General features: G+C 40.5%; 1 protein-coding gene across 1 annotated transcript in view; it reads left to right on the top strand.

Moving 5' to 3' along the window:
* The window catches only part of MBD6 (methyl-CpG binding domain protein 6), a 50058-nt gene extending 26913 nt beyond the window's left edge, over positions 1–23145 (top strand). The window contains exons 6-13 of the mRNA XM_075199369.1: positions 10055–11737; positions 12379–13082; positions 13626–13824; positions 14260–14438; positions 14615–15373; positions 16013–16065; positions 19493–19568; positions 20319–23145. Coding sequence (XP_075055470.1) covers positions 10055–11737; positions 12379–13082; positions 13626–13824; positions 14260–14438; positions 14615–15373; positions 16013–16065; positions 19493–19568; positions 20319–20390 — 3725 coding nt within the window. The 3' untranslated portion in view covers positions 20391–23145. The remainder of the gene's footprint in view (positions 1–10054; positions 11738–12378; positions 13083–13625; positions 13825–14259; positions 14439–14614; positions 15374–16012; positions 16066–19492; positions 19569–20318) is intronic.
* Positions 23146–23376: the final 231 nt, after the last annotated feature.

Raw genomic sequence — 23376 nt, 5'->3', positions numbered from 1 at the left:
GTTGAATTACGGATATACTACTACTCCTCTTTGGCTGGAAATAAAAAATATTAAGACTCCTAATTTTACTCCAGAGAAAAAAATGTACTGTGATCTGTGGCTAAAACAATATATTTTGTTATGATACCTCCTACTGTTTTTAATTTATAATAAGTTGCATGGTTCTAAAAATGTGTAATGTTGAATGAGGATCTGAGTGCATGAACATATCTAGGTTAAGACAGGGTGTTATAACCTGCACCTCTGTTCTGTCATAAGTCGTTGACTGCTAGTTTATTCGCCTAGCAGAATATTATTCAACTCAGAGTATTTGGGAACTTGATTGTATTTGGACAGCGAGTTGTCCATTTCCTTAGACTCACTTGAGCGTGCGTATTCCTTACACGACAGACAAAATCTGAAAATGTACTATTTCATATATGAAGCATGGATTAAAACTCACTGTACAGCATTTTGCTGACAGTCCAATAGACCTTCCTTAAACAGTATTATATGACTTTACACCTATTTTATTTAGATTAAGACAGTATATCCAACATTGGAACATGACCCACAATATTCAGAAGGTCAGTAATTGTTAGCTAAGATTTAGAAAAACAAAAAAATGTATTTGATCTAGCAAAATATAGTTTCCATGTATTGACTCCTCAATCCTATTTTGAAATGTTAACGGGGGCAAAGGGTATCAACGGAGGAAAGAGGGGGGGTGGTTGAGACTTGGGTCTAACATTTATCAGGCGTCATCCACCGATCTGTTAGGAAGTGTTATGACTAGGCAGAAAACAGTGCTCTAACGCTGTTCATACATGACATGTTTAATAATGTTATTTTCTCTTTCCTGCCATTGGGGGACACTGGGGTATAGTAGTGGGTGCAGGAGTCTTGTCACTTTATCAACTTCTTTGATCTTTACTCCCCTCCCCTACTATGCCCCTCCTCTCCTGTAGTTTCCTCAGTTTCTTTAAAGTGACTATGAGCAAAGGTCACTTCAGTATAGGCTCCTGCCTATACAGAGTTAGATTTATAATGTTATTATTATAGTGATGCAATAACAAGTGTTTATAAGAAGGGTAAGCCAACTCTGAGAAGGAGCACCAGCATTGAATGATTTTATACTGCACTTTGTTAAATAGTACTAAACAGCTTCCCTACCTCCAACAACTTATCCCATTGCTTAGACACTGATCAGAATGTTGTTTATACGTAGTAGAAAGATAATATGACAAAGCATTGCATGTCCTTTATCCATATTAAAGTCTTGGCAGTATCAAAGGGTTGGTTTGCTTGGTCTTTAAATCTACTGATGCTAGTAGGCAGTGTTTTTGTGCGTTTAAGGCCTATATACATAGGAATTTATGGGTGTCCTAATAATATTTGCAACCTGTTGAGAGCACCGGTTTACAGAAATGCCAAGCAAGTAGTAGACAGATTATGCTTTAAAGGATTTACACTTCCAACCTTCAGCTCATAGAGCTGATTCACTCACAAATCCTGACTTAGCTTACCATTGTACACAGCACATGCAATACTGGTGATTATATTTGTACACTGAAACAACCTTACTGACCGGATGCATGCTATGCTTTATGCTTGTGGTCCACAATAAATGAACACATATATTAAAATCTTCTGTATTATTTTAATCGAGGAATTAAAGGGCATTTTTATTAACTAGGGCATTGTGACACAATCATTTTCATTCCTTATCACAATGATAAGGAATGAAAAATTGTGAGCATTTATTAAATGTGTTCTGCCAGCGAACACCTACCTCCTATCTCTTCTATGATCACTATCGCAAGTGGCCACCTTTACGATAGTAACCAGAGAAGGAGAGCAGGTAAGAATCCGTGAGGGACCCGAAGATCCCTCCACTGCTCTCTCCATAGGCTTCAATAGCTAACGCCATCTTCAGATGGCATTAGCCATTGGGCACAAGTTCCGAAAATCTTTGAGGGAATACTTAAAAATGATGTGGTCTACCGAAAACTTCCGTTAGGAGCTTGTTAAATAGGCCACTTAATCTCCTCACAATATGCTTTCAGCTTTATTTTAGGTTTTTAGTCGTTCTCCATTTTCTTTGCTCAATGTGTCCTCTTCTGCGTGTATTGCATCTGCCTGAAAAAGCTGTGGTGAAAGGAAGGTTGTAGGTGAGGGTGTGTTTGAATATAAATAGGAAAAATAAAACTTATCCAACCAAACAACCGCCATGCTAAAAATCTCCGAAAACTGACAAAGCTAAGATGTAGGCGCCAGCGTTTTTGTAAACAAACATATTTGACCACATAATACTGGGGGTATAGATATGCATAATAACAGTGTGTAAATGCATTTTCATTAATGCATTGTACAGCTTACTAACTTAATTAACTAAAATCGGCATATAATTGCCTTAAATATTATATTATACACCACACATTATACTAGCATTACCTAACAACATGTTTTACCCGTAGTACCCATGCTTTAGTCAGATGTTTATAATAGTTATGATATGCATATTTATTTACTTTCTACATATAGTAAGTAAGATATTTTTATACAGCTAATTAATTAATATTATCATCATCACCTAAACGCTCCTCACACTGATCACCTGGAAACAATAATGAAAAGCATCCTCCCTCTTACTCTTGTAAGATTTATTATTGCAGTCTAGTGTCTGCTAGTCCCTGGTGGTTGCAGGTGTGGGGCACTGTGGGCTCAGGGAGAGACTATCCCTGTAATGCAGCGTCAACTGTTTATAGTGCTCCAACCCAGATATGTTCTATACGTATCCTGTTCTGTGGAAGAAACCATTTGTGTGTAGGAGGGTCCAATGTGTTGTTTCACTGCAAACTTGCATCTGCAACAAAATATTTCTTTGTCCAATGTCAATCGGTGTTGGAAAAAGTTCAGGTACTGGCAACTAGCTGCCAGACCATCCCTCCACTCTACCTCTGAACAAGGCAGATGATTTATTTGCTGTTTTGCTGTAGAAAAGGTTGATCTAAAACATCCTTCGCTGTGCATATATTACTTTATTGTTAAGTAGATCCAGGGGATAGAGGAAATACTAAAGAAATAAAATAGAGGATATGCTCAAGTACACAGGTGGTATCTTAAATAAGTACACTATCCTTCAGTGTTATTAATCTACGTTAGTTGACATCTGAAGTAGCTAGTTGGGAAACGGGACTTTAGAATCCAGCCAGGAATTTTTAGTTACCATATTGACCAGGCTTCTGGCATCTGTCAGTGTTGGTTAATGGAATTATGCACATTAAGGTGCCTCCGATAAAATGGAGCAATGGTGCAGTCAGTGAGAAAAATAGGGTAGGTCATAAGTTAATACCCTGACCCCCACGTTTGGCTTTAAAAACGATTTGGGTGGACACAATAATACTATAATACGCCAATACTCCATCCTCATCCTTTTATGCATGTAGAAATTTTATTTATTAAACTTCTTTAATGAAAATGAATCCTAACTGGTAATTTACACATTGAATATTGTATTGGGTGTGGCTGGTCAAACACAAAAACATCTAATGCTTGTTTTTACACTTTACTAGTTAGATGTATTGCTTCCTATAGAGGTGCCTTTGACACCACACTCTTTCTACATCAATGTGATGGGATACTGTTTAACTTGGGTATACAGTATTAATGATATATATTAATGATTTCTTATTAACCTATGGGGTTATATCCAATTAACTCATGTGATGTACTCCTGCTCGCACTTCAGAACACAGTTACTAGGGGTAGCAGAGGGAGGAAGAGGCAGGCCAGTTCTGAGCTAAGCAATCCCAGCAGATTTGCCAGATTGGATGAAGATACTGTGGAAGGCAGTTCAGAATTGGTAGAGTTGGATGAGACTGCTTCCTCTAGCAACCAGGGGAACGGTCTCTCCAGCATAGAGGGGACCAAAGTTATTCAGGGACCCAGGCAGATTGTGGTGGTAGGGAATTCAGTTATTAGGAAGGTAGATAGGGCAATCTGTTACTGGGACCGTGCATGCCGAACAGTGTGTTGTCTCCCGGGTGCTCGGGCTCGGCATATTGCGGATCGGGTGGACAGATTGTTGGGAGGAGCTGGGAATGACCCAGCGGTTTTGGTGCATGTTGGCACCAATGACCGCGTTAGAGGAAGAAAGGGTGTCCTAAAGAATGATTTCAGGGACATAGGTCGCAAACTTAAGGCAAGGACAGCCAAGGTAGTATTTTTGGAAATACTATCTGTGCCACGTGCTAGTCCAGGGAGGCAGCGGGAGATTAGGGTGGTTAATGCGTGGCTAAAAGATTGGTGTAAGAAGGAGGGTTTTGGATTTCTAGAGCACTGGGCTGATTTCTCGGTCAGTTGCCATCTTTATTGTCGAGATGGATTGCACCTGAATGAGGAGAGGGCTGCAGTGCTAAGGGAGAGGATGGTTAGAAGGTTGGAGGAGATTTTAAATTAGGCTCTGGGGGGGAGGGGCAAGCAAGTATTTATGGGATAGACATTGAGAGTAGTAAGGAGGAATTTAACAAGAGTAAAGGGGGTGGAGAGGGGGGAAAGGGAAGCATAGCCGATAAGGAGAGGCCCTTTTTAAAGCAAAAGGAAATACCTAAGGGAAGCAATAGACTTAAGTGTATGCTTGCAAATGCAAGAAGGCTGACAGGTAAAATGGGGGAGTTAGAACTAGTAGCAATGAATGAGCAGTATGATATTTATAGGTATTACGGAGACCTGGTGGGATGATGCACATGACTGGGCAGTCAACTTGGAAGGCTATTCTCTCTTCAGGAGGGATAGGGTAAATAAAAGTGGAGGAGGAGTATGTCTTTATATTAAGCCAGAATTAAAACCAAGTATTCAGGAAGTTATATACGAGAATATAGGTTATAATATAGAGGCATTGTGGGTGGAACTATCCAGCGGAGGAAAAAGTTCAGAGAAGTTGCTGATAGGGATATGCTATAAACCGCCAGATATTAGTACGATTGAGGAAGCGCAACTTCTACAGCAAATTGAGAAGGCTACACAACTAGGTCAAATTTTAATTATGGGAGATTTTAGTTATCCGGACATTGATTGGAGTACTGAGACCTGTGGTACAGCTAGGGGAAATAGGTTTCTGAGCACGCTTAAAGACCATTACATGTCCCAATTAGTAGAGGAACCAACTAGGAACCGGACTATACAGGACTTAGTAATAACAAACAATGTAGACGTAATATCAAATATTCGAGTAAGGGAGCACTTGGGAAACGGTTATAATATGGTCTCATTTGAAATTAGTTTCCAGAAGCAACGGTATAAGGGATCAACTAGGACTTTAAACTTTAGAAAGGCAAATTTTAATATGCTAAAGGAGTCTATAAAGAGCATAGGCTGGGACAAAGCCTTTGAAGGAAAAAATACGGAAGAAAAGTGGGCTGTCTTTAAAATGTTGTTGGAAACATACACGTATATGTTCATTCCTATGGGAAATAAATGTAAAAGAATTAAATCTAAACCAATGTGGCTAAATAAAAAGGTAAGGGAAGAAATGCAAATGAAGAAGCGTGCATTTAAATTTGAGTCTGAAGGGTCAGAGGAGTCCTTCTGTAGGTTCAAGGAATGTAATAAAACATGCAAAAAGGAAATTAGATTGGCTAAATTAGAAAATGAAAGGTAAGTTGCAAAAGAAAGTAGAAAAAAAAACCAAAAGTTGTTTAAGTATATAAATGGCAAAAATATTAAAAAAGATAATATAGGACCCCTAAGAAGTGAGATGGGGGAATTGATAAATGATACTAAGGAAAAAGCAGAGGTATTAAACACTTTCTTTTCTTCAGTATTTACTAGAGAGGAACAAATCGTAGGAGTAATACATAAAAATGGAAATGAAACCATACCATTAATTAATACTTGGTTGTCAGAGGAAGAAGTCCAAAGGCGACTGAAGAATATTAAGATAAATAAAGCTCCAGGTCCAGATGGCATACACCCAAGGGTCCTTATGGAGTTAAACTCGGAAATAGCTAGACCGTTATTCTTAATTTTCAGAGATTCAATCTCATCAGGCTCAGTGCCAAGGGATTGGCAAATAGAAGATGTGGTGCCATTGTTTATAAAGGGGACGAGATCACAACCAGGGAATTATAGACCTGTAAGCCTGACATCAATAGTGGGGAAACTACTGGAAGGTATTTTAAGGGATAGTATTCAGGATTACTTGGCGTGCAATAAAATTATTAGTGGGAATCAACATGGATTTGTGAGGGATAAGTCATGTCAAACTAATCTAATTAGTTTCTACGAGGAAGTTGGTGGGAACTTAGACCAGGGCAGCACAGTAGATGTGGTCTACTTAGATTTTGTAAAGGCCTTTGATACAGTGCCACACAAGAGGTTGGTTTACAAAATAAGGGAACTGGGTCTAGGAATCAACATTTGTACTTGGATCGAAAACTGGTTAGAGAATAGGGAACAGAGAGTTGTGATAAATGGAGCATTTTCTAATTGGTCAAAAGTGTTAAGTGTGGAGTACCTCAAGGTTCTGTGCTGGGGCCACTTTTTAATATATTTATTAATGATCTTGGTGATGGTTTAGAGAGTTAAGTTTCTATTTTTGCAGATGACACTAAACTCTGTAAGGTAATAAAATCAGAGCAAGATGTAGCTTCTCTACAGAGGAACTTAAATAAACTGGAGGATTGGGCGGCCAAATGGAATATGAGGTTTAACATAGATAAATGTAAGGTTATGCATTTAAGGATCAAAAACAAGAACGCAATCTATAAATTAAATGGAATTAATTTAGGAGAATCTATAATGGAAAAGGATTTGGGAGTGCTCGTAGACAGTAAACTTGGCAATAGTGCTCAATGTCAAGCAGCAGCTGCAAGGGCAAACAAAGTATTGGCATGCATAAAAAGGGGCGTAGATGCAAGGGAAGACAGTGTAATTTTGCCACTGTATAAATTGATGGTAAGACCTCATCTTGAATATGCAGTACAGTTCTGGGCACCACTCTATACAAAGATAATCTGGAACTAGAAAGTGTTCAGAGAAGGGCGACAAAATTGATAAAGGGTATGGAGTCATTAAGTTATGAGGAAAGGTTAGCCAGTTTAGGCATGTTTACTTTAGAAAGGGGCGTCTAAGGGGAGATATGATTACTATGTACAAATACATTAAGGGTCAATACAGAGATCTTTCATGGGAACTTTTTACCTCAAGGACTATACACAGGACACACGGTCGCCCCTTAAGGTTAGAGGAGAGGAAATTTCACAACCAGCAAAGGAAGGCGTTCTTTACAGTAAGGGCAGTCAAGATATGGAATTCGTTGCCAGGGAAGGTTGTGATGGCAGATTCAATAGATATGTTTAAGAAAGGTTTAGACAAATTTTTAGCGGAAAAGTGTATCCAGGGATACGATCGTTAATTAAAATGAAGGATAGTAGTGGTATAGGGTAAAAATAGGACTGCAATATTTAGTCTGGGGGGATTTTCACAATTGAAACAGATTGGTGGTTGCTTACTCTTGATCAATTTCAAATATAAGTGCAGGATCGCAGGAGATCCAAAATAGGTTGAACTTGATGGACTGGTGTCTCTTTTCAACCTCATCAACTATGTTACTATGATAGAGGTGCGAACAAAGATAAACAAAGCTTTCAATCCAGACATAGCCACAGAGCCTCGTCGCACAAGGCTCCACCGGCATTTTGCATAGACTTGAATCTCTCTCTATGAATGTTCTTATTAACTACACCACTCCGTCAGAAGTTTAATTTTTTTTTTCTTTTGACTTCCTTCCTCCTTTTTGTTTTATCAGAGGTCCCTTCAGCTCATAAAGATATCCTCTCCTTCTCTCTGCTTGTTTAGTTTTTGGCACTGCAGTACAGTTCCATTAGATTCTGGCTGTTTTACATGCCTGATCACCTAACTAGCTGTAGCTTCGGTCATATTGCAGTCTAGCACTCCGGTCACAAGACTGTTCAGATGTTTCCGTGAGGACATGACCGACAGTGTTTAAAAACCCTTTGTTTCTCTTTTATCCATAGGGGACACTGGAAAGTCTTGACAATGGGGTATAGAGTGGTGTTTGCTTGGAGTTATAAAGTTTTGTTTGAAGTGCTATCTATATCTTCTCTATGCCCCTCCTACAAGCCAGTTTAGAATTTATGCCCGAGGAGTTGGACACGCATTGGGTTTCTCCAATAGATTTTACCTTTTTTTTTCCCACCGTTTGTTGATTTTTAGAGAAGCTCAAGCTTGAGGACAGACAGGTTTGTTCTGCCTCTTACCTTCATCTGCACCGAGGGATCCGCCAGGGGGACCCGGTCCATCTTTCATATAGATTGAGGTAGCGGGATCCCAGCAAATGAGACCACCCTGTCTCTAAGTATCACACCGCAGCTCCTAAAAGAGCTTGCGTCTGGGTACCGCTGCTAAACCCCGCAATCCGGAGAAGTCTGGCAGCAGGTACTGTATAGCCGATTGTTCCACTAGTGGGAGGATCGGTATTAGTAATTCAGGGCAGGCTGTGGTTCACAGTTGCAAGCCAGAAGTGGGCGGAGCATGTTGCTGGCTGCTGTAGAGATACAAAGCCCCCCTCTACAGCGCGAGACCTCTTCCAGAGCTCGCGTGCTAGTCTCTTCTCAGCATGAACTGTTCAGCCGGGATCACTCTCAGAGCCCTTGAACAGTGGGGATAGAACAGTGAGTTAGCAGTAAAAATGTGAGTATGGTGTCACAGTATAAGGACCAAGTGCGTCTCAAATTCTGCATATATATAAACCCAGTGTGTACTTGCTATATACATATATCCTCTATCTGCTTCTCCTGCATTTCCCTTCACTGTATCTTTCTGTTATATGTTGTATGTTAAAAAGCATGGCAGGGAAAGGGGCAGCTAAGATTTCTGAAAAATCTGTAGTCTGCAGAACTTGTAAAACTAAGTTCATTTTGGGGCAAGGTGATCTTTTACAATATTGTGAAGCCCCTCCTCAAAGTGAGGCGACCCCGGTGGGGGTTATGTCAGCATTAACAGCTGAATTAGCAGAGTCAGTGTCGCAAGGTTTAGAGGCTTTGATAATGGTGGTACTCCAGGTCCTTAAGGTCAGTGAGCGTGAGCCAGGACCATCTCAGCCAATGTTTTTTTACCAAGAGATATAAACCCGCTGTAATGTTTTCATTTCGCTAAATGACCCTGCCGCGCTATTTGTGTTTTGGATACATCTCTATAAACTTGCTGGAGCAGTATTTTTCATTTGTATTTGAAAATTTGCTTAAGCTATGTCAGACTAGTTGGGAAACGCTGAAGGGCAGAAAGTTTGAGCTGTATCTCTGATTTTCAATGGGATTAATGTCAGGACTCTGACTGGGCCATTCAATTACTTCTATTTTATTAATTTTAAGGCACTCCAGTGTTTGTCTTGCAGTTACCTGTGTATCGCTGTCCTGTTGAAAAAACAAATGTTCTCTCAAGTTTGATCCTTTTTGAAAAAGGATAGCAGGTTTTTTGTGCAGGATTTCTGTATTGTACTTCATTCATCATGTGGGTAACACGGTGGCTAAGTGGTTAGCACTTCTGCCTCACAGCACTGGGGTCATGAGTTCAATTCCCAACCATGGCCTTATCTGTGAGGAGTTTGTATGTTCCCCCCTTGTTTGCGTGGTATTCCGGGTGCTCTGGTTTCCTCCAACACTCCAAAAACATACTAGTAGGTTAATTGGCTGCTAACAAATTGACCCTAGTGTGTGTATGTGTATGTTAGGGAATTTAGACTGTAAGCTCCAATGGGGCAGGGACTGATGTGAGTTCTCTGTACAGCGCTGCGGAATTAGTAGCGCTATATAAATAAATGATGATGATTCATCTTCCCATCAATCCTGACAAGACTGCCAGTCATAGGCACTGAAAACCATCCCCACAGCATGATGCTACAACCGCCATACTTCACAGTGAAGATGGTGTTAACTAGCTGGTGTGCAGTGTTTAATTGTGTAATTGTACCATACATAGCTCTTGTATATTTTCTCTGCAGTATTTTCTACAATTTCATATTAATTATTTTTTTAATTTTTTTTTTAAATAGGATGTGGCCCAAGTCAAAACTTTCATGCAACATCCACCAGCCCAAAGATGGGGCAACACCCTTGTTCTCTGGATCCTGACATCTTCACCAAACTTATTATGGAGAAGGCCCACAACATGCCTGCTCACCACTTGGAGAAACCCCTGGATCACAAATCGGATGCTTTTGCTCCCATTCCTGGAGAAAGGTACTCTGGCTTACGATCCAGCCAGCGGCCTGCCTTGTCCAGGCAGCATGGGGCACCTCTTGGTGAGTCCTATGCCTTAAGGAACTGTCCACCAGTGCCATCAAATGGCAGCTATGAGGTGTTTTCAAGGACTCCACAAGCCATATCACATGACATGTGTAACAGTTCTTTTACACAAGTTAAGTCTTCCCAAAACCGGCCTTCCTACCCCTCATGTAGTCAAGAACTTTCAGGTCTGTCTCCCAAACCATTAGCTCTTAATACTTGTAGTTTTGTTCCAGGTGGCACCTTTTCCCGGACGCTGGATGAGTCTTCTCAGGGCACACGGAGGCCTTTTGCCTTTCCTGAGAAAGATCCATTGGGCATTTTGGATTCTAACAGCTGTAGGCCACCTAGCCCAAAGCACCATGTATTGAACTCTCCTCCTTTAATTCAGTCTCAGGTTCCCTTATTGAACCCTCATCCTACTCCTGAAAACAACCCAAGTAGCCTTTCCTCCCCTGCCCTGCCCCCACCTTTCTCTCCTTTCACCCGTAGTGGAGCGCTGACTTCTCCATCTACTACTAGGTCCTCCATATCCTCTATCTCTTCTCCAGCTGGCAGTGTGGAGCCCTCCCCTCAGCGTTCCCGACACTCATCTGCCTCCTCTGAGCACTTTCCTGCCCATACAAGGTCAAGCTCTAGATCTCCACGGCCTGTCACCTCCCCTAAGCGCTCTGTGCCCCACAGTCCAAAAGCAATACTTGAAGGCCTCCCTCCCTTTGGGCAGGCCCAACTGGGATCATCTTCAAATGCCAGCTATGCCTTAACCCACCAAAGCAATAAAACAGCACCACCGGTGTCTTTGGGAACAGCGCAAGGCTTACTGGGCTTTCCCCTCGGGTGCATATTGGGCCAGCAAAGTAATGCTTCCTTTCCCGCCAGCAGCCTTCTTACAGCAGCTGCTAAGGCCCAAATGGCAAATCAAACCAAACCTGAAGCTGCATCCCCTAGCACTTTATCCAGCCGAGTGCTGAATCCCAACACGTTGCTTTCTGCGACTGTCACACAGGAAGGTCGGGGTCTTCCCAGCAGGACTCATTCCCAGAGAAGGGATGTAATGGTAAAGCGCAAAAGACAAAGGAATTCTCCGGGCCCTGATGCAAGTCCACAGGATGCTAATGGCCATCTCTATAATCCCACTAGTCCTAGTGGACTCTCCAAATTGAATTCTTGTGTTTCCAAGTTAACAGGAATTGGGGGGCAGTTTGAAGAAGACATGGGAAGATCCAAAGTTCTTCATTCACACTCAATTTCTGGTAACCCCTCTTCTCTTCAAATGTCTCGTTCATCAGTAGAGGAGTGCCCAAGCCAAAGCAAGAATCCAAGCTTATCTCCAGTTTCCCAAGATATCGGCAACCATCTTCTTGGCCTCGTAGGGCAACTAGTCCAGACTGCTACAGAGCAGAACTCAGGGACTTCTTTACCACTGAAGTTGTCATCTGCGACAAATCCATGTAAGTATCTCAAAGAGTAAGTAAAGCAAATATTTAATATTAATGGGTAACATAGGCTGTGTATAAGTGCGCTGAATAATATACATGTAGTAACTGGATTGTTTATACTTAACTATGACCACCATGCTGTCTTTCGTTCTTCTGTAGCAGGTTGCCATGTTATGAGGGAGGTGATTCACTACCTAAGTAGGCAGAGCTTGAGTGACTGTTTTACAGACTTGCTGAAATTCACTGTGTGGATTGTATGTTTTATACACAGGGGCAGGTCTAATGATGTCACAGTAAATCAACTTTTTGAACTATATAAGATCAGGGCACTGTATAAATGATGGGGAGGAGTTTCATATTTCTGCATTGGAATGGGGAGGTAAAACTTTTTAACTGAGCTGCATTGGAATGGGGTAACACTGAATGTATTTTATCGCCATGGTTCATATATCAAAATTTCAATTTTGAAGTTTAATCTTTCTTTGTTTATATCTTTACTAAATGACATACATTGATCATGTAGTAACGTCTACACTATTACGTCATTTTGTAAAGATTTATCCTCTTCAGAATAATTAGTTTATATATGTTATTTGAAAGATTTGTTATCAATTTTGTAATTTTTGTTTATAATTTTTAATTTTCTGTTTTAGCTTCCTCCTCTGGCCGACCCAACCAATCTCCAGTACCAAAATCTTCTCCTGCCCCAGGCCTAGCACAGAGCAGTGTCACAGAAAGCAACAATGAACTGCCATGTTCTTTGCCCTCTGCTGGGGATAACTTCTCCTTTTTGGGCCAGGAGCAAGTCTTGCCATTTGCTGCCACACCTGCCCTATTAAGCCTAGCGATGCTGGGATCTTTGCCATTCTCTCTCAGCTTGAACCAGCACCAACAGCTTCTGAACCAAGGCTTGCTCAATTTAATTTCCTCCTCTTTGTTGGGAAGTCCAGAACTTGGTCTATTGGGACTCCAGAACCCACCTTTGGCTCTGCCTTCTACTGTTGGTGACCCAGAATCCAGTGTACTGCAGGCCTTGTTGATGGCATCTCTTCTCCATAATCCTCTTTTACCACTGGGAGGGCTTGGGCTCCCACAGCTCGATCTCCCACCACAAAGCCAACAGCAAAGTACCCTTCTATCATCCCTCACACCCTTGTTGGATTCTCTGTCCACTACACACACTGACACAACTGAGAAACATGAGGCATCTCTTACCTTGCCTGAAACTTTTCCTGAGAATGCCCTCCAACCATTGCTCTTCCCTCCTGTATCTGCCTCTCCAGCCCTGATGGCTCTGAATTCCGCACTACTGGCTGCCAGTCTAGGAGCTGTAGAGTCTTCTACCTGCCCTGGACAGGTAATTGTGAACTATTGTTTTGAAAAATAGTTACTGATGTTTGTAAAAAAAAAAAAAAAAAAAATAGTATGAAATGCAAAGTTATTTTATCCATATAAAGCTACATAGGATCTTTAATGTACCAAGTATTTCGTATCTCTAGATTCCTCTTTGATTACAACATAATTGTAATTTATTTTAATCTCTTATATGCACTCTATTGGTGTGCTGTCTAGGACACCCTGCAGATTTCACAGTTGCCAGAGTCGTTTATAAAGATTACACCATAATATTTCTGTAGAAGCACAACATAAATGGATCTAAAATTCTGCATTGTTTTCTAATGTCTTGTTTGTGGAATTTTGTGCAATATGCAAAAAAAAACAAAAAACACACTTGTTCCTGGTTGGAATGGCTTCATGGCAGAAGTGTTATGAGTTTCATGCTACTAAAATTCAAAACAAATTGATAGACCTAAAGCATGTCAGATGTTTTTATGAATTAAAGTATGGTAGGTAGATCTACTAGTATTTAATATTTAATTTGTACTTATATCTGTTTCAGAGCTGCATCAATACCTCTTGCACCGGGTCTGCCTCCATTACTACAACCACTAATTCACCTGCCTTATCAGAGGGGAAACTCCCTCCGTCCGAACCACACAGCCCGTTCCACCTCCAACCTTCACAAACGCCTACATCTGGAAGGCTTAACACACTGATGCCCCCTTTGCTCAACCCACTGCTTACTGCTGGATTGTTAGGTAAGACTAAGACATTGCACATGTGTTTATTTCTGGGTGAGAAACATCTCCTCTTCATCTGGCCCTTACAGTGATGGGCAACAGGCAGCCCTAGTGCTGCATGTGGCCCTCAAAGTCTTTGCCTGTGGCCCCTTGCTTCTTCCTGCTTTATTGGGTAACATTTGTAACAAAGTGTATCTGGTTGCCCATGACTGCCTTACATGGTGCTGATGTATAAATAAATGAAAATAAAATAAATGAAGAGACTTAAGCGGTAACAGGAATACAATTCTCTTTATTTCAAAGCAATTTTCATCTTTAATCCAGTAACAAAAATGTCGTTCTAATAATTGAACGCTGTACCTAAGAGGATATATGTATAGAACATGACCATCTGGCGCAGGTCTTCAGCTGTTGCTACAGATTATTTACTGATTAAAAACTACAATTTTACAGGAGATCTCTCCGCACTGAATGCAAATACCAGTGCGCAAATGGGAAGCCTCCAGTCTCTTCTGGGGGCTCATGCTCTGCTACAAAACCAGCAAGCTTTTCTACCCTCTCTCCCTGGAGCTCTGGGAATGCAGCTGTTCCAGGGTCAGTCACTTCTGCAAGGACAACGCAGCAACACTCAGGTGACTTCTTTACCCTTTTCTTTGTCTCTGTTGGTGTATAGTTGTGCATATGCATTGCTGTGGAAATTTTTTATGTTTTTTGGGGGTCTGTACCATTCATATTTAAATTTATTATCCTGTGACCTCAACCCAACCTTTATTTAACTATTAAAACTGATGATAAATTGTCCACACAGAACCACTCTTTATCAACATCCGAGAAAGAAGTCAGCACGTCGTCCCAAACAGAATGTTGCGTTACACCTACATCTCAAAACCCATCGATCTCTCAACAGCCATCTGACTCCAATTTTCCGTCACAGAGAGCTGATATGACTAGCAAGTCTTACACTTTAACGCTCCCCCCTTTGCGCTCTGGTTCTTTTATCTCCAACACCTCAAGTGCCTTTGAAACCAGCCCCATCCCAAAAGGCCCTCCTTTTCAGGGACCAGTCCGCACTGACCTCCCTCCAGACACACCCTCTGATCCCCCAAGAACAGACACATTACCCATATTACCCCAGTCATTGGATCCTTCCTCCTCTGAGACAGAACCAGAGGCATCTCCACTGAAAAAGTGCAGACTGCTGACTGATTCTGTGATTCCCTCTGAAGTACCCAATGGAGCATATCCAAACTTTCTCCCATGGATGGGTTCTTCTCATCCTTCCAGCACATTAAACCTTCCTGAAATGGAGCTTTCTAAGGGCAAAGAGCGGGGCTATAGGTTCAACGGTCGCTCCCGAGGCGAGAGGTCTTATGGTCGTCGGCCACGTGGCGATAGGCTCTCCAGCTCCAGGCACGCCTACTGGAGATATAATGGTGAAGATGTCACACAGAACGATGGAGAAGAGGCAGGACACAGCCAGGAACTTACACAACCAGTGCTGGGGATCCCTCCATTTACTCACCACTGGCAGGAAGAGGGTGGACAGCCCAGGGAGCAGGAGGTGGATGTATGTATTGTGTGTACTTAATATATTAGACTTGCAGATGTGTTTTAATATTTTTGTGTATAGCTTGTTCACCTAATGTTTTCATTTTGTCTAAACCATCAAGTATTTTCTAAATGGGGAAACATGGGGTTGATTTTGACTAAAACATATCAACCATTCTCCCTTCTGGAACCTGCAGAGAATGTATCTATATTTTGCAAATTGGCTTTTTTTTGCCAGCGTTTATACAAACTCAAGTGATTTATCATGAAATGTTTTAAATTTGATTTGTTTCTAAGCTTGGATAGATTTCAAAATCCTACTGAGATGATTTTCAAGAAAATGCTAAACTATGTTTTTAATAATTCACTCTCTTGAGGCTTCCTATTGTTTACCACCACCATTGGTATTGACTGACCAATATTTGGGCCAATCTTTTATTGTGATTGGCAGCAGTACTGTCAGTTGAAATGATGCAACCAATCTGTGGTAATTAAGAGATGAATGGAGAATCAATGAGTCATATTCAGATGCTTCAGCAGCACATTTCTGCTCACTCAACTTGTGTTCTTCCAAAAACCCCAGAGTGCTATAGAATTTTAGCTTACGTAGACATTTGTTTTAATGTCCTCATGTATTAAACAGTTATTTTCTCATCAGGTGCCACCCCAGCTGCTGAAACGCTCCCGTAGAGGAAGGAGAAGAGGACAAAAGTAAGTGCAATGAGTTTTTTACACGGAGATCTTCTCAATACAGATTTTTGTAATTCAAGACCGCACACCTCCTCGGCACTTTAGTCAGCACTTGCCTTGAGCCATGAGCTGAAAAATGATGATGAAATTAAGGAGGATAATATTTATTGTAGCGTCAACATTAATGCTACAGTAAAGATTATTTGAAGATAGTGTGCAGAAGTGTGTTGGTTCTGTCTGTGAAATTGATCATGATTTGATATCCAGAACCAGACAAATACAGAATGTTTGTAAAACAGAGGCATGCACACAGACACCTCTTATAAATCCCATCATTCCAGCTAATGTCCTTTTCAAAGAAGTTCTAAAAAGTAGCATCTAAAGTGTTGTATTCAAAACTGCTGAAAAATGTTATTTGGGAAAAGTCACCAAATCTTAGCTCACACTGCAAATTTTATTATGGAATAGAATTTTTATTCATACGTTTTTAAATTTTTGGCACTATTTTTAGCTCCTATGTGTTTTTTCCAATAAAGAAGTTGCCACTTTTTTAATAAGATTTATTTGAAAAATAGACTTTCTAGATCACAGTTACAGCAACACCCCACCGCATGCTACTCTGATTTGATTCTTCACATTGGCACATTGTTATATTGGGGTTTTTGTATGTTAAAACCTTTTCTCTCAATTCATGGGGCAAACCGGAAACATTGGGTATAGATGTGGAGTGAGGAGCTCTGGCACTTTAAATAATTCTTCTGTTGGACATACTCCTCCCTCTCTACCTCTACCGGCTAACCATAACCTCAGTTTAATTAACAAAGCCCAAAAGGAGCCTAACGAGTATATTTACCAATATAGAGAGGCAGGAGTAAAGTTCCATAAAAAGAACCTGAACTCAGAGAAACAGAACAAGTAGCGAGACAGCCTTTCTTTTCTGCATCATACAGGACTAAGAGATCATCTGACCGTTCCTCTGTATGTAAAACTGCCAGGCGCGAACCGGGGTCAACCAGTTAAAGTAGTTAACCTCAACACCAGACCTATCCTTGTGACAGGCTGGACCACAATTTCCTGGTTCAGGAGGAACCTAAAAACTACCTTGGGCTAGACTAAAGATTTCACCCTGTTCTCATGAAACACCAGTAAAGGGGATTTGCAAGTCAAAGCCTTTCATTTCTAAAACCCTCCATTTTTTCGAGCTGTGGAGCTTGCCAGAGGAATGCTGTTTTCCAGGTCAGATGTTTAATTTCTACTGAGTAAAAGGGCTCAAAGGATGGCTGTTGTAACACCCTGAGCACCAGATTGAGGTACAAGGAATCATAATGGGGCTACACATGTAGCACTCCTTGGAGAAAAGTATGAACCTCGGACATTAATGTCAGCTTTCTCTGAAAAAATACAGACAAGGTTGACATCTGGACTTTCAAAGAATTAAGCCTGAGGCCCTGATCCAAACCCCCTTGGAAAAAGAAGAGGGGACAAGATGAGACAGTCTAAAGAAAGATGTAGGTAATCCTTTTTGCTCATACCAGAAAATATATCTTTTCCAAACCCTATAGTAGAGACTGGTATTCTGGCCCTCGGCATGGTCTGCACCACACATATCATAGTGTTAGGTCGAGGATAGCGACTTCAGTAGCCATCTGTTAAAGTTAGTCAAGATAATTTTGATGTCTGAACGGTCCCAGGAAGAGAATGTGTGGCTGCTATGGAAGTCTTCATGGAGGAGCTTTCAGCATACCGATCAAGTTGGAGTTTAAAGACCTTCTGGGCCATTCCCAGATGTTAAAAGGATGTCCCCTGTTGAGATTTTGTTTGGTTTTCCTTAACCAGGGCCTGAAGGACTCTGGGTAACAGAATGATGCACTGGGAAGTCCGTTATAAATGGGACTTGTTCTACTTTGGTATAAGTGCATTCTGGAACTCCGTGAATTGAACTGAGAAACTATTTTGCCCAAGACCCTCATCCAAAAAGTGCTGTGACACCTTCTTTTTTAGAAGAAGGGACTTTATTAAGTACCCTTTACTGAAGGGTGTCAAATATAAGCCCAAGAAAACCATCCTCTGAAGACAGCGCAGTGAACATGAGGAGACACTGGTGTCCCTCCCAGATTGGCACGTGCAGGTAGGCATCCATGATGGCCATAGACACCATGAATTTCCTATGCTCCATGCTGCTTATTACAGATCTCATTGATTCAATTTTGAACCTACAACTACAGATAGTTGTTCAAGGATTTTAAATTGAAGATTGGTCTGAATGACCCTTCCAGCTTCTGGAACAGGAAAGATTGATGTAAAAACCCCGTCCCCTTTCTTTTTCTGTAACGTGAGTAATAACTGTGGAGGTCAGAGGAGCCCACCTCAGAGGGGGCAGTCTTTTCATCTGGTCTCCTGACAGGCCCGTGGTGAAAAATCTTTTCGGGGGAGACATCCTTAGGTGTATGATTTATTCCATTGAGAGAATGCCCCTGACTCAGTCTTCCAATGTGGAAGCCTGGAACAGGAGCAGGCGGGCACCCACCACTGGGAACCTGCAGTCTAGGCACCCCCAGGCTTCACACAAAAGTTCCTCCAGCTGGGGAGAAGATGGGAAAGTAACAACAACCAACTGCTTCTTACATCTGAAAAGCATTGTGCTATGAACTACAGATTTATCACTTCCCTGAATATTAAGCACCTGCCGTACGCTCTTAAACAGGGCTTCTATTTCCTCTCCTGAACCGAAATCTTCTGCTATTGAATATAATTCTGGGTCAGAATCTTCTGACCTTTCACCTTTCTCCCGAGAAGAGATATCCGAGGTGGATCCTTCCCATGAACGCAGTGCTGGTAGCGGATGTCTCCAGAACCTGGTAGTGGATGCGAAAGGAGTTTGCCTAACAGAAGAATTATTTAAAGCGCTAGAGCACCTCACCACCACATCTATACCCAATGTTTCCAGAGTCCCCCATTGGGTGAAGGAGAAATTATGCATAGATATAGAGAGAACCAGACAGGTACATTTATTATCTATAACTTAAAGCTGGCACATGTGATATTATATTTAATAGCAACTAATACATAGATATGGCAGTCACCCCATTTGAAAACCACTAAAGTACAACTAAGCAAGAATATGGATATGTGCATAAATGTGGCAAATAAGGGAAAAATTTCACCAACAATGATTTCTATGGTGATGTCAGCATCACTATCACATTAGGACAGAATCACATACCTCATAACTGTTCTATTTTTGCAGTTCAGTTGAACATAAATATCACCTTGGCGTGTTGACAGATAACTCACTAAAAAGTTTGGTGTCTAACAAACCAAACACACCTGAGTAGTGTTTCTACATTTTGTCTGCTACCAGCATGTTTAGTTGTCTTGGCATCCATAAATTGTCTAAATCGCAAAATGTTATTCAAATTTATATATCAATGCACATTTCTGGTTCCAGTTCACAGAGGCTGAGCTCTCGTCTGGAAACTGTTCCTGCAAAATGGCCAAGTATGGACCCTGCCAATGGCTTAACCGTAAGATTTGCGATTTTACTAAAGTTACAATCTTGTGGGCATGGGCCTTCTCACATGGTGCCTGGTTACCTTTCCCTGGTGCATATCATTCAACTGGGTGTATGTATGTTTGTGTATATATATATATATATTTATATATATCTCCTGTTTTGGAAGTTCACTCTGTTATTTAAATGTAAGTTGCTTTTGATGAAAGGAATTAAATATGTTCTATACAGCACACACTTCTTACTATTGCAAAAATGACTTGGATCTGATTGGAAAATATAATTATAATATCAAATATCATTGAACTGTCTTTAGCAGACCATCTAGTTTGTCTAATTGTATAATGGTGTTTGCATGTTGCTTTGTCACACTTAGTTGGCTATCCTAAGTCAGGCTTACAGACTCGCACAGCTTTCAAGTTACACAGCGTGCTTGCACATGCTTGAATCCATTCTTGTTGGTTTTTGACTGTAGAATCCTAGTGCACGGACACATTACCTGACTTCTTACTTTATCTGAACCGGGAGCTGTTTATTTGCTTGTTCACACTGTACCATATAAACGGATAGATGTCCTCTTTCTTCCATTCACATACTTTGACCATGTGGGTTACCTGTGTCATATCTATTTGTTAAATGGAACTAGTGTGAAGTTGAGAGATCCCCTAAAATTGTTATATTTGTTATGGTGAAGTATGAGCAAGTTTTTAGCATGTGTTACTGTAATGGTGCAAAATAATTTCAGCTCTCTATTCCCATACAGGCTGAACGTCCCATTGTCCGGCAGAACAGACCTGGCCGCCCTGCCAAGAACAGAAGACGAAGGATGATTTAGAAACTTCTACCTGCTCTGATTTCCAATACATAACCCAACAAACCTGTGTCTGCTGAACTTCACTTCCCAGCCTTCTCTGGCCCACTGCACATTTTATTCTGCAAACAGATAGCTGGAGGCAGAACTTTTAATGTTTTTCTCTTTTTAAATACACCTAGATCACCCATCCGACATGCTGCACTGGCAAGGAAACAAGCTAGCCAGTCTAGTCACTGTTCTCGTGTTTGGGTTAGGGTACACAGAACTGCTCCAGTTAGCGCCAGTAAGAATGTTTTGTTAAGGTTCGGGACCTTATATAATTTGATGTTTGTATGAAATATAGAGACACTTAAGGTCAATGATACTTTGGAAGTTATGAAAATTATATCCATTAATATATTAACGGTATTTAAAACACCCTCATTTTTTGGGAGGGGGTTATTGCATATCACTTCGGTTTTCGAGGGTGTCACGACAGGAACAGGTCGCTCTTCCCTAGCTCTGTCTCATCTTTGTATATATTAATCTCTGAGTTGGGTCATGTACTTTCACAATACAACATGGGCTGTGGAGAAACACTGTAAAAAGGTTTAGTTACCCAGTGGCTCCTCAAATTGTATTGGTCTACAATTCCCAGCATGCTCAATCAGCTGCATAAATAATATAGCATACTGGGAGTAGTGGTTTAAAAGCAGCTGGAGGAGCCACTGGCTGCCTAAACCTACCTTTAAAAGCTATCACTAAGAGTTGGAGCCATAAAGTAATTTCGATAGGCTCTCAAAAGCACAATCTGCATTATCCACTTTCTCTAATGTGTTTTTTTTGACCATTACACTATTTTAATTTATTTATTCTCTTGTATGTGTGTATTGTTCCTTCCTTAGTTCCTCACCCTTTTCTTTCTACATTCTGGTGCATTTAGCCTAGAAGCTGTCCTGGTCTCTTCTACACATGTCACCATTCTTGCTCAGCTTGGATGCAGTGCCCTAAACACAACACTTTTCAGCCATTAATTATCATGCATGTTCTGGATTGTTTTATTTAATTATCTTTAAACAGTATGTGGGCCCTTTTCAAATTTGCAGTTTCAATATCCTAATATAACCTATTTTTTTGTGTAAAACTGCAAAAATAAAGATGCAGGCTAAGGCATTTTGTTTGAGCGCAACTCTTACCATTGATCAGTTGTTAACTACAATGTATAATCGGGTACAATGGGTATTTAATGGGTTAATGTCCACCTCTAAATTCTAACTATATATGAATAGACAAGCTTGAGGCTACAGATAGCTCTTTTATATAGAGCATTGGTCTTTAAGGTTACTTAAAAATAAGGAACTTTCTTCATCCGGGAAATTATTTCATATTGAGGTTTTAAAAAGTACTTTGTAAACCGTGCAGGGCGAGTTGTGGAACTTTACTTGTCAGTGTCTTGTTGCGCTGTTACCTACATAGAACACATAATCTTATAAAACGTATGCAGTCAAACAAAATGGCTGCCCCCTGCTGCTTTATTTAATTGGCTATATATTTAAGTATCCAGTGACTGAAACTGTGCACATCAGAGAGATGGGTTTCTGGAAAAAATATATGTTTTAAAACATGCTTAATCATGAATTATTTTTCTAGGTACAATTTCTTTTAAAATATGCTATATGGTGTTTATTGAAATAGCAGTTTTAATTTACACTGGCTGCATACTTTATACAGCCTGTAGGTGAGCAGAAACCTGTTGTGTATATCTGCATAGCGTCATTTACATAAACTGGAGATTCTAGAAACTACATTAACAAAATAGCAATTATTGATTCTTACAAATTAGATCAGAGACTTGATGGATATGTCTGGCTTACTTGGACATGTTGTGCAAGAAATAGCACACTCCCTCCATTGTCCACATGAAGTAAATCAAAACCTTAACTTCAATTTCTAAAAGGTTGGGTGGCATTTGAACCATTTATTTTGTAGCTATACTGCACCGTGCAAGTCCACATTTTAAAAATAATAATTAACAAAAAAAAAATTGACATGTTTAAAACTGTTGTTCGTTCCTATCAAAGGACTGTGAAGAATTGTTGGCTAGATACACTCTTAAAGATTGTATCTAATGGCTCCTGCTCCCTGCTGTGTACATATGGTTTGCGTAGGAAGGAATAGTTGTATGAGACCGGAAATGTAATTCTCGACACAGAGTGCAAAATTAGTAGCGTTGAGTGTATTTATTGCACAAGGAAATCATTTCATTTATAGAAACAGTTTGTAAAGTATTTGAGAGTGAAAGCGTTCAGATAGTTGGATCTAAGGCTGGGTACACACTACAGTGTGTTCAGCCCATTATTGGGCCAATCAGACGATAAATGACTGATTGGCCCGATATCACGGTACTGTGTACTCTGTAATGATTATGGTTTCAAAGCACAGATCATCGCTTAATCTGATTGGTCGTACTGTTTAAAAATGTTGTTCAGCTGTGGAACAATGTCTGTCTAATGCTCAGTGTGTATGTATGGACTTGTAGCCAGCAGTTTATCACGGGCAAGTGATGGGATTATTCCTGTAAGCCCAGTTGTGATAGGGGATGCAGCAGAGTTGTCTCAGTGTGAGGGGTTAAACTTGTTTAGTATTTTATGAACAGAGCTGCTTAAATTAGTATTCAAGGCATGTAAAGAAGATATTCATAATGTAAATATATAAACAACACAGGGAACATCTATTTGACCCATCGTCAGTCATGCAAATGCTGTAAATTTATTTGGGTTAAGATTTATGAATAACTGAAAATCACACACACACACTTACTTTCATGTAATACAGAGGATTTCTGTTTCCATTTTTCAGAATCTGGGAGAAAAAAAATATAGATATTGAATTTTGAGATATATTTTGATATACTTTTGGTAATATTATCTGTCCCAGAAAACAGCTCCCATATAACACTTGCTTTTTCTTCTGTCTTTGAATTGCTATTGTTTAAAGTGGCAGCACCTCTCCTTTGACTATATATTAT

This window comes from Mixophyes fleayi, chromosome 2, assembly GCF_038048845.1.
Source record: "Mixophyes fleayi isolate aMixFle1 chromosome 2, aMixFle1.hap1, whole genome shotgun sequence".
NCBI lineage: Eukaryota > Metazoa > Chordata > Amphibia > Anura > Limnodynastidae > Mixophyes > Mixophyes fleayi.
The sequence above is the reverse complement of the archived record's forward strand: the minus strand, read 5'-3'. Positions and strand labels throughout refer to the sequence as shown.